The sequence below is a fragment of the Boleophthalmus pectinirostris genome, unplaced genomic scaffold (assembly GCF_026225935.1).
Source record: "Boleophthalmus pectinirostris isolate CB_2022bp ecotype Guang Dong unplaced genomic scaffold, ASM2622593v1 HiC_scaffold_3, whole genome shotgun sequence".
In the NCBI taxonomy this organism is placed as follows: domain Eukaryota; kingdom Metazoa; phylum Chordata; class Actinopteri; order Gobiiformes; family Gobiidae; genus Boleophthalmus; species Boleophthalmus pectinirostris.
The window spans coordinates 31,047,520-31,065,473 of record NW_026571299.1 but is presented as its reverse complement, the minus strand read 5'-3'; the positions used below and the strand labels follow the sequence as shown (position 1 = coordinate 31,065,473).

Sequence of the window (17,954 nt, the reverse complement as noted above, 5' to 3'; positions counted from 1 at the left end):
GACCATGATCCTTTGCTCCATTTCAGTGTTGACTACAAGAAGATATAACAGTTCTTTAAGTCTTAGTTCTTTGGATTAAATCTTGTCAAGGCCTTTTAAATATCGTACCATGAGATGTATATCGTGAAAATATCGTACTGAGAGATTTGGATATTGTTACATCCCTAATCGTGAGCCTCCCCACCATATCGTGAACTTTCCCATGATATTGCAATAAATATCGTACCGTGAGGTTCATACCGTGACGATATCGTATCGTGAGACTTGGATATTGTTACACCCCTACTGTTTCAGATCAAATTTGCACAAGACTTGGTTTAACAAACACTTTTAGTATCACAGCCATGATTTAGCATTTAGTTTTATTGTACTGTATTAAATCAATTTGGAATATATTGAATCGAAAGTGCACTGTATCAAGATATGTATCGTATCGTGGTCTATATACCAAGGTATGTATCGTATCGGCAACTTCTTAATGATACCAAACCTAATTTAGAATCAGTAAATAATATCATGTAGCCTTAAAATACTTAAAATACTAAAACATGGCATTGTCAAGACCACCAGGTAGGAGTCTTGCCTAAGGATACAACCGCAGCATCAACACGATCATCAGTCTAATACATATTTTACATAAATATGGTAAAAGGTTAGTTTTAGTTTTGCTACAGAACAAATCCCCGAAAGGACCGTACTAAATGATTTCATAATTTGGCCGGTAGGATTAAGCACTGCTGCAGATAACACTCTAACTCCTCCTTCTCCTCTGAGTACACTGAGCATTTTTGGCATATCACAAAAATGTAATACAATCCCTGTGAAAGAAGGGGCTATGTGAGGGGATTTATAATTTGGCCTGCAGGATTATGCACAGCTGCAGCCATCACATTAGCATCCTCGGACAGTATCTGAAGTCTCTGTTGGCTCCTCCCACTCCTCCTTGTACACTCACGACTTTTGGGATAACTCAAAACCTTAGTGCAAATCCTCTGAATGAACAGGCTATGTGAATGGTTTTATAATTTGGCTTGAATCATTGCGCACAGCTGCAGACATCACATTAGAGTCCCGGGACAGTATTTGAAGACTCCCTTGGCTCCTCCCTCTCCGTCTTGTACACCGATCCTCGTCTGGATGCAGATTTCACCTTCAACAGCCCCGCAGAGGACGCCGCACCTCTTCATCAATTCAATGGGTTTGCCTCGCTCACACAAACCGTAAACAGGAACAGGCATTGAAAGTGACTTATGATGATTATGGATGTTCATAGAAATACCAAAGAGACTGCTAATAAATCGAATTTTGCTTTCCAATGTCAAATTTGATATGTATACATCTGCATGGCAAGGAAGTCAATTGATCATATTTAATTGAAAGATCATATGTAAGCAAACACACATGTATTTTAAAGTGCCTATGACAGGTTAAACAGTTCATTTCCCTAAAACACAGTTAAGGTCATTGTGTTTAATATTTTTCTAAAGATTTTACTTTTCTTTTCACAATTTGACCATTTGTATATATTTTTTTTTTTGGTATAACATTTTACTTCCTAAGTTGGAAATCATGACATCACACAAGGGAATTAAATAACTCTTATCTAGAAACCATGGCGTAAAATGGGGCAAAACTCCTCTAATGTACACAGAAATGAATATTTGATGAATAAAAATATAAGAAAACATCTTTTGAAGTCTCAGTAAATAAGAGTTTCTTGCATATAAATTGGTCTCTAGTGTGGTTTCATCAGTATGGAACTCTCTACTTCCTGTAATTTTTCAACATATTTTCAGATTTTTCTTCATAAATTGCTCCTCAATTGGTGTAAAACTAAAATGTATAATTACAAAAGATATTCTACAAAAATTCTGTAAAAAAAAATCAAAGAATCATCAGAATCTGTCACACACACTTTAATTAGAAGTACAATTGGTTATGAACAGTGTAATAATTGTTGAATCTCTGGTGTTTAGTCATTTTTATTTGCACCTTTACCACCCAAAATGCAAATAAACACAACTTTTTGTGGTTAAAAATGTTACATTACATTTGGCTTTTATACACTTCCCAGTTTTAAGAAGTAAAATTAAAACACATAGTGTCAACAGAAATCTGTAATGTAAAAGAAATAGTAAATGGTTACTTTTGAGTGTAAGGAAATACTGTGATCAAACAGTGACATTTAATGTCTATAGTGTCAACAGCTAGCAGCACCACTTATTATTTCAACTAGAAATGGGAGGATTTGCATAATGCTTTGATTTTGTAATTAGTCAATGGTTTATATGCATTTAGATGAAATTAAAAATATCTATTGATTTCTTTCTCTCTTCTGAGACTCCAACTTGGACCAAGAGAGGAAAAATGGCTATTGACTGCATCTGTATAATAAAGTCATACAATTCTCACACTTTTTACTGTTTATTGCAATGATAAAACATCTCTGTGGCCTCTATTTGAATATTTATCGAGTTAATTCTAATTGACTGACGGTTGTGAACGACTCACAGGGAGTCTATCAGATTTATTCACTACATCAATCCAGGCTTGAAACGGTCTGAAGCCTCATTTGTAATAAAACCTCAATTAAATTCACAGTGTAATCGAGTGGGAAATACAAAGATTAATGTCTTTTAATGTCTATTAGTTTTATTTATTTATTTTTCATTTTCATTTAAAGGTGCGTTGTGAAACTTTTCTGGTGGGGAGTCTACCAACAGCTTTATTGCTATAAAAATTATTTTCTTGAAATGTTCCACTGTATGGCACTACACTTTCCTGTTTTGCATTTATATCTTGAAAAACATGCATTCGTAAAGCAATAACATCTCCATGGAAACTGGAAACAGACCCTCCACCTGCAAAGCTACATAGTGTACCTTTGAGTCATATATAAACACTATAGAGTTACAAATACAGAATACAGATATTTAAACCAGAATGGACCAAATTCAGTTCAATCAGTACTGCTATATCAAGGTCTAAACAAAAACTATTAATATTCAAGCTCAAACTAGGCCTCTAGGCTAGATCAGTTTCAAACCATGATATTTACTTTATTTACTAATACTAAACCAGTCTAAACCGGACTAAACCATCTATCACATTTCTAATTATAGTCCCTTTAGACCCTGAGATTAATGGTCGATGGGAAACTTCAGCCATAATAATATAAGTTTTTTTTTTTTTCCATAGAAAGCATGAGCCAGCCTCTCCTACTTAATGTAAAATCAATAGCATTTAGCTGGATGTCTCTGTAGCTCTGAGGAGTCTACATCTCGGCGAGCATCCCACCTAAAAATATGAACATGAATATTTATGCTCTGTTCTCAACATTAAGTATTGTTTACCAGCTGCACAACAGGGCTTTAAGGAAATAATGGCAGGGGGATGAGAAAACACTGCAGATTTAATTTTCTCATATGATTCATTATATCAAAAAGCGAGGTAGATTCTTCATGAATACCCCCAAGCCTCTGAAGAATTGTGCTTTGCTCTATATTATACAGACATCTCAGAGTAGATACAACTAGGGATGGGAGAATAAATATTATTTATCGTGATAAAAAGGGTAGACAATAATATTGTTCATTGGACATTTTAAATAGCGACAAAGGAAAATGGCATAGGGGCTTCCTTTATCACTAATTGCCATTATATCAGCAGAATGTGCACAAAAAACATACTTATCCATGATGGTCTCTTCTAGATCACTGTTGTTTTCACTTAATAGTATAACAAAGGACAATACTATAACAGTTGTTTAAATATGGGCACTATTCATAATATTACAGTTATAATTAACATAATGTTTTTAAATTGTCAACAACTTTAATCATTATTGGGATGTAATCGATAATTGCAATTAATCATATCATATCATTAATCATCAATAAATAATTAAATTAATCATGAAACCAAATTTCTAAATTATCCCATGCCAAGATACAACAAAATAAAGTGGGCTAATGTATGGTTCAAATGAATCACATGGCTTCAGTTGTTGACAATGGGAAGTCAACATTAGAAGTATAGCTCTTTAAGACCATTTTTTATATTTTATCAGTCATAATTTAAGTGTGTAGTATGAATAAAGATGAGAGACGCTTAGTAGATTCGTGTAATTGTGCCCGTGAGGGATATTTTTCATATGCGTTTGACTCATTTTAAATGCCAGTGGGAAAACCTGTCAGGAGCAGTGAGTGAACACTTCACAATCCTGGGCCCCTAAACTTATCCAGGATCTTGGTTAAAACTACCTACCTAGCTGTATGTTTAGCATGTTACATAGGAAAAAACATATATCTTTTTTATATTGTCCTGATAACAATAATATAGGGATCCTAAGAAATGTTCAGAAACATAAGATTACATAGAAAGCTTGTATTTGTCTTCATCTCTATCCTAAATAAGTTACTAAATATTGTAGATTCATGGGTTTCAGAATCCAGTTATGTAATATTATTAGGTCTTTTCCTCCATTACTATGGCAACGGTTCTAATTTCTCATTCTGAAACCCATGGATAGTTTTGCATAATTCCAAAACAATAATGATATTATATAATGTTCAATAATATATCTCCCACCTCTATTGCACAGGTTGATTTTAGTTTAATGGGGGACACTAGAATGCTTGGAGGAAGTAAAATGGGACACATTTCTGGTATAAAATATATTTCATCAAGTAGAATCAATTCATATAACTAATTGAATCAGTGGCCATGCAGAATACAGTTGAGCAGTAAATCAAATTAATGAAGTCAATTTGCTCAAACAGTGGCTTTCAAACTCTCAAAGGGGGGTCTCATTTGGTGCAACTGTTTAAATCCAAAGCTTATTCAAAAAACTGCCACTCACTTTGATACAAATCTGCATCTGAATCTTTCCATTCATATGTCACTGATGGAAGTTCTCCACTATGCAGTACTCACAGCCCACCTATAGGATTACTGCAATGTAGAGCAGCCAGTCACATGTTACTCCTGTGTGCCTGTCGTGTAGTACTCATGTGAAACTGCAGGACAGATGTCAGAGTAGTAGTACAAGTTAAATATACACTGTTCAATTGAGCAGAAAAGACTACTGCAATTTTCAGCTCTGGAAGAATGACATCTGCTGGTTTGATTAGACATTATGATCTTATTTACATAGATACATTAAACATATTCTTCTAGTGTTTTCGTGCTGAAATACCTTGAAAAATATGTGCTACACTCGACCTGATCTTACAACTACTAATACTGCTCTACTACTATCAATATGATTGCTAACATTATTATTAGGTCCTATATTACAGAAAATGTACTCTTGCAAGCATTAGGCCGTGGTAGAGTGCTGTTGCATCCTCAAAAGCATATCTGAATTTGTATTTTGTTTCATTCACACATGTTTGAGTAATACTTTATTATTATTCTGTCAACATCTCCCAAGTTCAAATAAATACACCTTGTGATGTCATGAAGTGGTAGTTTATGTTGACACCTACCTTTGACCTTTAATTCAGTAAAGATTGGCAATTCCAGGTCTTCATTTCTCTCCAGCAACTACGTCAGGAAGCAAAATACACTAAGGCTACATTCAGACTGCAGGGTTTAACGCTCAATTCGGATTTTTTTGTGAAATCCGATGTTTTTGCGAGGTCGTTCACATTTCCAATTAAATGCGACTTGTATGTGATCTCCAGTGTGAATTTTAAACGGCCCAAAAGTGTCCCGCTTGTGCACTGGAGGACACGGTGACGTCAACCGCAGCGAGCGTGCTCTGTGTTTACTGAAGTTGTCCAAACATGGACGCGAGCATTGAGCACCTGGTGATTTTTTAAGTTCCTGTCATACCGGAGCCAGAACATACAACATACAACAGCTTACTTGTTTTAAGGAGGAGATTGAGAAGGAGAAGGACAAGGTTTTTGGCCATGGCGTTTTGTGGGGCAGTGGCAGCAACGTCCGTCGAAAGGAACGTGTGGATGCGGAGACGGAGCCAAGAGTGGTGAGTGGCCATGTGCTTCGCTTCAGTGACACGGAGTTCATTAACAATTTTCACCTAATTCAGCGCAGAATAGTGACGTTTGTGGCTTGTTGATAACATGTAGGTCGGATGAATGCACTTTGGCCGTTCAGACTGAAGTCGCATGTCAAAAGATCGGATATGCATCGGTTTTAGGAACACATATCGAAGTGGCCTGAGTCGCATTTAAAAAAATCGGATCTGTGTTGTTCAGACTGTCATTAAAAGATCAGATACAGGTCACATAGGGGCCAAAAAATCGGATTTGGGTCACTTCAGGCTGCAGTCTGAACGTAGCCTAAGTTCGGGCACCAGCCACTCAGCGAAGAGCCGTATATTCAGTGTTGTCAATGATTCTCGAGATTGAGAATTTAAAGTCGGAATAGAGAGAATGTTTGGTGAATTTCATCAAGGGGATGTTATTGCTCTTCTTCCTAGGGGATTTGAGAAAAGCTTAATATACCAGTTAGCCCCGCTAGTGGCGCATTACATACGTCACAACCAAATAGCAGCGATTGGTTAAATGATAAAAAGTACCCGCCTACCATCGAGAGAACGAATTCTAACACTGCGAGGTCAGACGGTTTCTACGAAGTGAAACCGGCTAATGAATCAGGCTATAAATTTTCAGGGTCTGTGTGTTAAACATGTGTGAATGAAACAAAACACAACTCAAGGTATGTTTTTGAGGAGAAAACAGCATTATAACATTGATGAGAAGAGAAGAGTGTAAAATGGGCCCTTTAACTACTACGCAATACCATTACTGCAAAAAAAAAAAAGGGAAATACTATCTAAAACCAAGGTAAATCTGGATCTAAACCAGGGCTACACCAGGACTAAACTATATCCAAGACAGGAGTATAGGTCTTTGCGATCGTTGATACATTATACATTGGCTTTAGGTCTCCTTATGCTTTGTAGCCATATTCAAAGACCAACAGACCCACACCTATTCGACATCTCCCTATCTCCCATGCCAGACAGTCCACACCGCTCTCTCATCCTCTTATTTATTTATGATGCAGCTCGCTCTAAATCCCTGTTGCATGACTGGACCACACTTTGGTGCAACACAGCCGGATACAGAAGATTATAGTGATAGAAAATAGCATTCACATATTGTCAAACCAAGATCTCAGGCTTAATAGGGCAAGGGTGAGGTTATGATGGGTGAAACATACAACCCATGTCATCACACATATAACACAGTGGATTCAGTCATCCATCTTTCCATCAAATCTGAGAGGAAAACTAGCTGGAACCAAAAAGAAAACATTTGAAGAGCTTATACTATCTAGAATTGAAATATTTTACATTCAGGGGTAATTGCTGTATCTAGTCATTAAGATCCAACACCCAAATCAACCCCAAAACAAATAAAGATTGGCGTCCGTCCCAAAAATGCCTCTTACATAGTATTTTGGCTGTACCTTACAAGTGAAGAAATCCTAGCCAGGCTGGTGCCACCTAGTGCCTCCGTGCATTTTCATTTCTCTCCAGCAACTAGGTCAGGAATCCAAATACACTAGACGGTTCGCAAAAACCCCGGAAGTGCAAGTTCGGGCACCAGCCAATCAGTGAAGAGTGATGTTTTCAGTGTTGTCAAGGATTCCCGAGATCGAGGTTTTAAAGCCAGAATAAAGAGAATGTTTGGTGAATTTCATCAAGGGATAAAGATTAGGGATGGGCATTCGATGAAATTTTCTTAATCGATCGTTGGAAGAGTTAACGATCGATTATCGATTAATCATTAACGTTTTTATATTAAAATGATCATCATTATTATTACTATCTGCACTACTAATCTGCATAAATACATTCAACTTTACGACTTATAAAGCGTAACCACTCTAGAGCCACATCAATCCGTTTGACATTATAATGTGTTTAATTCATTTTTGTGCAACTCTCACAGAAACGAAACTTAAAACCGCATCGCTAATTTGCATAAACTAAGCGAAGATAAAACTACAGCTCTTGTGCGCTGATGCGGTCAATTTCTGTCAGATTAAAAGACATGATTCAGTGGAATACAGGTTAGTGTGACCAGATTTGCGTTTGTCAAAACCAGGACACTGTACGGGGGGTGGGAGGTGGGGACTCGTCATCGATATTGCGCGACTCTCACCTGGCAAAGCTTTTTTCCACTGGACACCGAAACATACGTTCCTGCTTTATACACTGTGCACATGGCCTCACACTTGTCCCGAAAGCAAAGGAAAGTGTGGAATTTCTTGTACAAATCATTGTTAAATACACATTTGTGCTTCGGTACGTTGCAGATTGACCGAATGTTTGTGTCTGCTCGCTCCTTCTGAGTGCAGAGAGCTACATGTGGTTTGTCGATTAAAATTAACGTAATCGATGAAATTCTTAATGATCAATTATCGATTAATCGATTAATCATGCCCATTCCTAGGAAAGATGTTATTGCCCTTCTTCCTACGGAATTTGGGAAAAGCTTAATATACCAGTTAGCCCCGTTAGAGGCGCATTACATACGTGACAACCAAATAGCAGCAATTGGTTAAATGAAAAAAAGTACCCGCCTACCATCGAGAGAACGAATTCTAACAGTGCGAGAATATATTTTTAAATGAATAAAAATGTTTACGATAATATAATTTTCAAAACATAGTAGTATCTTTAATTGTACCACATGGCCTTATATTACTAGTTTGGCTATGATGAAGATCATTCTAAAACTATTCCAAAAAGGTGCACTTCTGTCCAATTTATGTGATTTTTTTGTGTTGATGTTTCAATTCTATTTTCGAGCACATTTTTATTTTTTTTTTTTTTTTTACACTACTACTACTACTACTACTACTACTACTACTACTACTACTACTACAAAAAAAAACAAAAAAAAAACAACCATAAAATAGCATGAAAGAATCTATTATTGCTTGACATTTGCCCAAACCAAAGAACAACCATTCACAAAAACTCTCCAGTGTTTCTGCAAATCTGTGCCACTCACAATTACTATGGAGAAACATGTCTTTATCAGCACGGGTCAACAACAGGGTTTAAATCTGAGCCCAATCGATTCAACTGCCTTTCATTGCCATGCCAGACGGACAACAGACAACAATTTCCAGCTACATTGCTATAATTATTGCAATAAAATGCATTATTAGGATCCACGCAGCAACATGGAGTAGCACAGGCTTCATCTTTCACTAGCGCTGGACTCTTGTATGATAGTGCATGATGTATGAGTCAGAGGCATGGGTATTATCTGTTAGCCATGATGCGCTGTCAAGGAATGGAAATCACTCTATACAGGGCGCAGTAGTAGTAGTAGTACATGCATGCTTTACAATGAGAGTACATGGACATTCGTGTGGTTAAAAATTCAAGACAGAAACACATGGAGGCAGGTGACAGCGCTAGGTTCTAGGTGGGGAAGTGTGAATCCCAAACTGCGATGAGGCGGTCGGTTCAGCTTGGATTAAAAGGGGATGATGCTATTTTGGGAGCTACCTTCAGCGAGAGATCAGAAAGCATTTAAAATATTGAGCTGCTCCAAATGTAATGTTAGAAAAGCAAGGGATTATATGCTGGAGTATGATTCATAAGCCAGTAGATGCAGAATGAGGTAGTAACAATGATAGCACAACACATCTTCATATTAGTATGTATGTTAAAAAAAAAAAGTATTGATCTTCCATCTATCTTTTTTGAGCCAATGTGAGCCAAATCTACAATAGCTCACAGACAAAGCTCTTTCAAAATTACCTGGCTATCATCTCTCTATATTTACGCATTTACAATTTTGGAAAGTGAAATCTTATTTATGTAACTAAGATGTTAATGCTGTGTATAAAAAATTGCCCTCCTACATGTAAGAAACATTACATATTCATGATTTTCTTGTTGGTAATGACAGATGTGCAGAAGACATTTCGTGATACCAGTAAAAGCCAAATAAGTCCACTGCACTTACCACTCATGTTGAGGTTCATCGATCACCAGGAGGATCTTGAACTTCTTGGAGAGGGATGGAGAAGGTGCAGACTGCTCCACAAAGCCGGCAGCAGAGGCGGCAGTTTGTTTGACCACGTTTGTGATGGAGCTGAAGGAGCTGAAGAACCCACCTCCGCTCCCAGAACTGGAGGAGGTCGTCTGGCTCGGCGGCTGGGTCTGCTGCCCTTGCTGAGACGCGCGGCGCTCTTGACTGGCGGGAGAACCGGAGGGTACCTGTGCAGGGGCTTTGGTCGGGGACGCGGCCGGAGGAGGTGCACCTTGCTGGGCTGATGAGGAGGACGGAGAGGTGGCGGCGGGTGGAGGTTGGGCGGGCGGATCGGGGCGCTGCAAGTCCGACATGTAACCGTTGGGCAGGTTGGACATGAAGCTACTGTCCGAAAGACGACGACGAAGGAAGTTCATGGTTGCACTTTGGAGAAGGTCACTCTAATTCTCCTCGAAGTCGACTGTGTGAAGACTGCTGGCTCTGGTCAGAGGTTGAATCAATGTCAAGGAGAGGGCAACCCCCAAAAAACAAAAACCTACCAGTGTTTTTGCTGCTTTTGTAAATGGATGTAGTGATGGTGATTGAGCTCGGGTCCTCAGTAGACAGCTCTCCACTCGACACACACAAGCGAAGACAGCCAAGGCTCGCGCGCCTCCCCCCGGTACGCGCGTGACGTAGGAAAAAGAGAGAGAGATGGAGAGAGGTGTGGTAGCCCGTGTCACGCTCTCTCCTCTTCTGCCCCTCCTCTTCTGAATGTTTATCTCACGCGTTCAGCTCTCTCGCTCCATCCTCCCTGGGCACACACTCTCTCTCTCTCTTTCTCTCTCTTCTCACTGGCTCTCCTCCTCCCCTCCCTCCCTCCCACGCCTGCTCCTATGCTGTCATCCCTCTTCTACATCACAGGCAGATACGCATGTGTGTTCGTGCCATGCCGTTGCAGCGCCTCGGAGCAGCGTGCCGTGTGCAGCCAGTGGAAAAGGGCTTTCCTGCTGTAGCTGAAGGTGGAGTTCACAGATGGGAACGCACCAAGAAGCCGCACGGCAGAGCTACACAAGCCCCGCCTCCTGCTCTAGCCACCATATTTTCTGCATTTTCCTTGTCAAGCTTCCAGACAGTTCATCGTCCTCCATGCACGGTTGAATAGCTCGTGAACGTAAGGCTGCAGAGTGCCAAAGACCTTAGCCATAAAATAGGGAGTAAAGACATGAATGGAGTGCTCTAATACAATCTATTAGAGTGGAAGCAGTTGTGTAAGAAATACAGCAAGCAGAATAAATTGATTGCTATCTCAAATATTCTCAAGACCTGTGATACACTAACTAAACTAAGGGACGACACAGTACAGAAGAAAATAAAGAATAACTGAACTGACAAAATGAAGTCATGCCACCTGAAATGAAATAATTAAAACAAGGACTAATCCAGAACTGAACTAGGTACATCTCCTGCTCGTCTCATGGAGATTTTTGCCTAGAATGTTCCACAGTATGGCATTTTACATATATTGAAGTTATGCAATTACAGACATGCTTCATTGCTACAAATTTTACAAATGAAACTGCTGTCTCTGCCTGGAAATCAGCTGGAAAGTCCCCCTGGCTGGAAGGTCCCCCTGAATTGTGCCCTTTATGAAACTATGTTAGTTAATCTATATACATATAAATAAATATAAATACATTTTTTCATTATATATACTGCATTAATTACACACACACATTACAATATATCTCAACACATTTGTTCATGTTGAGCATAAGCAAGTATGAGCACCCTGCTTTTATCCCCTGTTACATGACATAATTTGATTGTTCATGGCAAGCAGGTAAGGAAAGCATTAATTATTCTTCCCAAATCAAAAGTTACAGATGCTATAGGACATGAGGAACAAGAAAACATTACATATTTAAAATAGGAGGAAGAGGATTATATTCATATTACATACTCGAAAAATGTGTGCCACTTTGGGCAGATCAGTAAAATGACAAACAAGACCCGACATTTGGTCTCGCTACATTCACATTTCATTTTATTATAATAGAGAATGATTTTCTAACTCAATACATCACATGCTAAAACGTCCCCCCTCTCCTGGGCACTGCAGTTACACGTGTGCTACCCAAGAGAAGGGAGCACCCAGAAGGAGGAGGGGGACATTCCCGCCGAGAGAATGGGATGCTCAAGCTGGGACGTTCAAGCCAGGGAGATGCTCGACCTGGTATTCCCCTGCCCACTCCACTACTGAACCAGAGAAACAACTACTGTGTATGAGGCTCCCATCATTTGGTCTCTTTTTTTTTTTTTCTTTTCTGCAATAAAGTATATGGACTAAAAGGCATTTTCCGCAACTAAAATTCAAGTGCAGGCCCTTAAACCATTACTTGAAATGAAGTCAAAAGATAAAGACTTTCAGGGCAAATTGTAGTTTTGTAAAACAGTCTATAAAAGCCACAAACACAAAGAGGAAGGAGAAATTGAATGCATTCTCCCATCTCCTCCTAGACTCTGTCAGATGAGTCCCTGCACTAGAACACACTGCACTTCAATAATGTGCTGAATTCACTTGCTAAGGTAATGGTGACAGATAAAGAGACGCCTGATACAATGGAACACACTGATATTAAGCAACAATTGGAATCTACCCAATGCTTGTTATTAGTACAATAATGTTCTGACAATTAGACTATTAAATACAAGCTGATTGTCACCATGGGGAATGCAGACTAATATTTCCTGTTCAAATGCCGCAAGTGAATAATCAGTGTCAGAGGAGGATACTTGGCCTAATTGCATGGTTGTGTCATGCCTTTTTTCTACTGGTTTTATCTTAACTAAAAACTTCAAGAGATGCATTTGTCTATTACTCAATATGTGACAAATAAATACATTATGGGTAGAATATCATCAACACTTTCTATCTGTTACATTTTTTATAAGAAGTAAATACAATCTACTTATTCTGCTCATACTTGTCTGTGACTGGTTAAATCTACCTTTAACTCACCCAATAACAGATAGGAGTAACAATATCACTACTATAATCACAAATCCTCATAGATTTCATTTCAGCCCTATGTTGAATAAATGATTACACTGTTTTTGTTTACACCAAAGCATTGCAAAACTGCAATTCACAACAAAGTACAATACAAGGAGCTTCCCAACCTATTTTTTAAAGGAAAATTAAAAATCAAATGCTTAGAAAATTGAGCCACAGGTTTTGTTACCCACTTGCATTGTAATCTGCAGTTTTAGGATGTTCTGACTAAATTGTCCAGCCAATTTGTTTCTAACACAATCTACAATTTAACGATGTAGATTCAAGTTGACAGTAATGTTATGCTTGGTTTGTGCCACTCAGAGAAAGGGCAGAAAATTCTCTATTTGTTTTCAGTCCAGGAAATCTTTGGCATCTGACAAGCACAGTCCCAGTTGCTTAATTTGTCCTGGTATGGTTCAGTATTCCTTTAAATGTGAAGCAAACATATGTGGTGCTTTCAGTCCTTTTGCTCCATCCGGGCTCCAAAGTTATAGAGCTTTATTTCTCTGAGTATTGCACTCCTTGATTCAGGAAGTTTATGAAAACCAGCCAGATCTGCTAGAAAACTAAACAGACCAAAAAATAACGGAGATTCTGTGTTGTGCTTATTTTAATCGTGTAGTATAATTGCATATACTACAGTCGTAATAGTATGATTGAGATTAAAATCTACATAGTTAAATTGAAGTAATTTTTTTAATTCATAAATCAAAATCAAAATGGCTGTCTCTTTCATTAATACGGCATATTTGTCCAAAATATAAATATAAAACAGAGCTGGGTCATAACAGCCATCATAGAGCTGCCTGATCAGATGGACCTTTACTAAAGAGAAGCCTTCTTGAGGCATGAACCCCCCTTCCTCAGAAAACCTGATATCGTCAGTATTCCCACACTCACCCTTCCCATATTACTTGCTCCGCTAAAAAGGTCTTGTGGATCCAAAATTCAGTAGAATAGAAAATATAACATTTATTTTATCACACTATCCAGAATATGACAGAACAAAGCAAAAGTAAGTTAATCCCACACACGTCTGAGGCACAGGAACAACTTCACACGAGTTGAAAAGTGGAGACAAAACTCACTCTATCACCTCTCTATCAGACTGTGAAACTGCTTCACCTCCTGCATGTTTCTCAGAAAAAAACTACTCATTCAGAGATTAAGTGGCATTTGTAGAAGATTATTTTTAGTGCTGTGCAGTGGAGTGATTTCTCATGGAAATGTATTCTATGACCTTTGTGCAATACATTTTCAGTTTGGCAGCGAGATGGATTCATAAAGATGCTCAGAGCTGAAGCAGAGGAAAATAACAGGAATAAACAAACCCATTTGTGCATTACAAACAGTGAAGATTGAGTCTATCTTTACATTTTGAAAAGAAAGTAATTTGCTGACGGTTTCCACTAGTTTTGATTCATATAATACACATACGATACACATAATACAGAAGATAGCTTCTCTTTAGAAGCAGTTTATTGATTGATCTGTTTGCTTGGTTTGTTTAGCACCACTGGCCAGAGAGAGAAAGGAGGTGGTTGAGTTTCACCTGAACAGTTGTGTTGGAAGACATTGCTGTTCTGAACATTTAGGGTCACAAGATAGAACCTTGAAGGACACTGCAGCCATTCAGTGAAATTTAATTAAAGATTCCTACTTCTTACTATACTGTGTGTTTAAAAGCAGGCAAATGTGTTATTAAAAAAAAGAAAAGAAGAAAAGAAAAGCAGACAGGGAACCAGGTTTAAGGCACTAAACTGATTGGTACCCAAGCGCAATTTACATTATGAGCAATCTGACTGAGGAAATGACTGAAGTTCAATTCTAAATCTGTGCATGTTAAAAGCCACGCAAAGTTAAATTGAGGCAGTTTTGCTTTGCTTTCCTGCTTCGGAGTCCTAGTGTTTGAATTTACATAGACCATCTGTTTCCTGATGCAGTGAGCAATGGCATCAGGACTTTCAGACTGATGCACTATTCTTCAGCCAGTGGCCTTTCACAAACTTTTAAATAATTTGTATTTTACAAAGTTGTGCCAAGTAGCTAACTTTCAGAACAGCTTTTTTTTGTACCCAAACTTACAGGAAATTAACCACAAGCAAAACTGTGTCCTTGTCAGAACTTCGTCTAATAGGAAAGTACACTGTCAAATTATTAATGAAAATCTCTTAACTTGAACACTTCAACTATGTTTTACATGTTCTTTTCTGATAATAATTTAATAGAATAGAATGAGTAAATTTGAGTGGATTTAAACAAACAAATCATGAATGACAATTATTTTGGGGATAAGAAAACCAGTTGCCTCACAAAAGAATTGTTGGCTGTATAAAACCTGCTATAGTTCAGTATTTCAACCTTTACTCACTCAAGGTATTGCTCCTAATTTGTTAAAATGTGTTGCTCTGAACTGTCTTATGGTTATGTAACTTCTTATTGCAATCACAATATTTATTTTCAAAACATTCTTCCCTTTTATGGAGCTGTGCTTCTTACCTCAAAAAGGTTGCATATTTTGCAGCTTGCAGACTCTTACATTGCACAGTCATGATGCAATAGTAGCTTGTAGATGGGGAGTGGGGGTGGAGGTTTTCTGCTTTTGTTGAGTCAACCAGAAGAAAAAAGCCCGCCTGCGTCACCGAGCAACAGCCTCATCCCCGGCTCGTCTTGGCCTATATGTACCACACAAAAACAAAAACAACATGCTAACACTTTTCTCAAACCAAGACATTATATAACAGTGTGTAAGTGTGCAGTCAGATGAGTCATACAGATAAACAGAGGGAGATTAAACTAGGGCATTTTCTACAAGGTTTTAGCATTTCCACTCAAAATGACACAGAGGGAATATGCTGAATACATAATGTGGTTTAATGGATTAGAGTGCCAAAGTGTTCACCTTGTCTGCACCATCATGAAATTAGATGTTTATTTGAAATCCTATAATCGCGTCATTTTGTGCAATGTAATTTATGCAAATGCTTGGTAGATGACAGTAAGCACTCAGTAACTGGAAAATATGTATTAAAGGAAAGCATAAGCATAAACTGTAAAATGATAAACTGTATAGGATTATGAATGGAATTCTCTCAGAAGTTTTGGCCTTGAAGTGGGTTAATGCATGAACTACAGAGGCAATTTTTGGTTCACCTTTTCTTCTTCAAGGTGTGTATCTTTGGAAGGTTGGAGAAGGTTGACAAAACCAGAATACAGATGAGACTCTACAAAAGAATAGAAATAAAAAAAACTGTAAGACCAGGCACAACCACGATGTCAGTCTGACAGCAGCTCTAGGCGAGGTCAGTTACTCTGTGTATGAATTGTGTGAACAAAAGAACTTAACTTGCTTTCCTCATTGTCTTGTAATTACAAAAATATTTTCTAAAGATGAATTTGAAACAAACAAACAAAACAAAAAAAACAACAAAAAGACTTTTCAAGATGGACTTTTCAAATAATTGCCACTGTTAACAATGAATTACTTGGATAGATTGCATATCGAAGTCTCAGAATATTTTTGTACAATAGGAGTACAATGAGAATTTTTTTATTTATTTATTTTTTTCCCCACTGTACCACCAATATCGATAATGATTGCAAACTCGAAGGTTGATAATGTATTGCCAGTTTCGAAGCTTACAGGTCAGGTATCAAACGCCTGACTGACGTGATGGTGGTGTGAGTGCCTGGTAAATGCAGCTTTGGGGCTTACAGAGATATGAGTGTGGGCAAATACACAAAGGCCACAGCTCCATCAGTTAATCCTCTAAAATCTGAACGCTGGGACCAAGACATCATAGGAGGCTCGCATGATACAATGCAACACTCTCTCTGACTGTTAGGCTCATACAACACAACTTAATCCATTGATTTAGTTTCTACCGGTGTTTTTGGATAAATCTGATTAAGCAGCTATTAGATGTTTTGTCGTTTTGTTATGTGTAACAGCAGGAGGACTTCAACAAGGGCCAATTCAATTTTAAATAATGAAAATAAAGAATTAAGATGTTAAGAAAAACAGGCTCTGCTTTTATTGCAAAAGTGGCTTTTAAAGAAATCAAGACATTTTACTCTCTACGGAGAACAAACGTGGCACATTCATCTAAGGGTGTCCAGTTGATTAAATTATAATAATTGAATTCACCAAATATTTTCAGGCTACAAAAATACAATTAGGTATGAAATTTAAATACAGCAGTTGTACTTATACATTCAAATATTAACTTAAATAGCTTAAACAAGTTAGCACTTCATAGGCAAAGGGCCATTGGTGTAATGTTGTGAATGATATTTTCCCCAATTTTCTCTTTTATACAGTGATATCAATTTTAAGCCTCATCGCCCAGCCCTATAGCACCTTAGCCTAGTTTTATTCACGTTTGGACTGGCAGCGCATATAATCGAAAATCTATACCATCTGTAACATGTTATTTTTTAGTATTATTATGTCCACAACAGATGACTAACCATAGCAAATTGGATTAAAGGTTTATAGATTCATAATTATGATGATAGCTTATTTTATTCTAGACAAGCATGATGCATAATGATATTGCTTTACGTTACTCACTACCCAGACAGTTACACAGGATCAGTACTCAGGGGGCTTTACATTTCGATGCCACAGCAAGTCAGCGATAATAAGAACTCAAGGGAGACTTTGCCCCACAGGTGAATAGTATAGTGGTGCTGTCCCTTTAGAAATAAACAGCAGGGCATTTCAAATATTCTTTTTATATTATAGACTACATGACCTTCTCAGCACATCTCTTTGTTTTTCTAATTAAGTTCATTTCAGACTTGTGTTTAATGGTGTGTTTTTCTTGAATGCTCCTTCTTAAGACTTGGAAAAGCAATACATCTCCATGGCAACAGATATGCAAAACCCAGAGTTGCGGTGAGTGTGTACATTCTCATGTCAG

General features: G+C 37.9%; 1 protein-coding gene across 1 annotated transcript in view; it reads right to left on the bottom strand.

The window, feature by feature from the left end:
• The window catches only part of syn2b (synapsin IIb), a 123,385-nt gene extending 112,977 nt beyond the window's left edge, over nt 1–10,408 (bottom strand). Inside the window, exon 1 of the mRNA XM_055160539.1 lies at nt 9,966–10,408. Within this exon, the coding sequence (XP_055016514.1) occupies nt 9,966–10,408 (443 nt within the window). The remainder of the gene's footprint in view (nt 1–9,965) is intronic.
• Nucleotides 10,409–17,954: the final 7,546 nt, after the last annotated feature.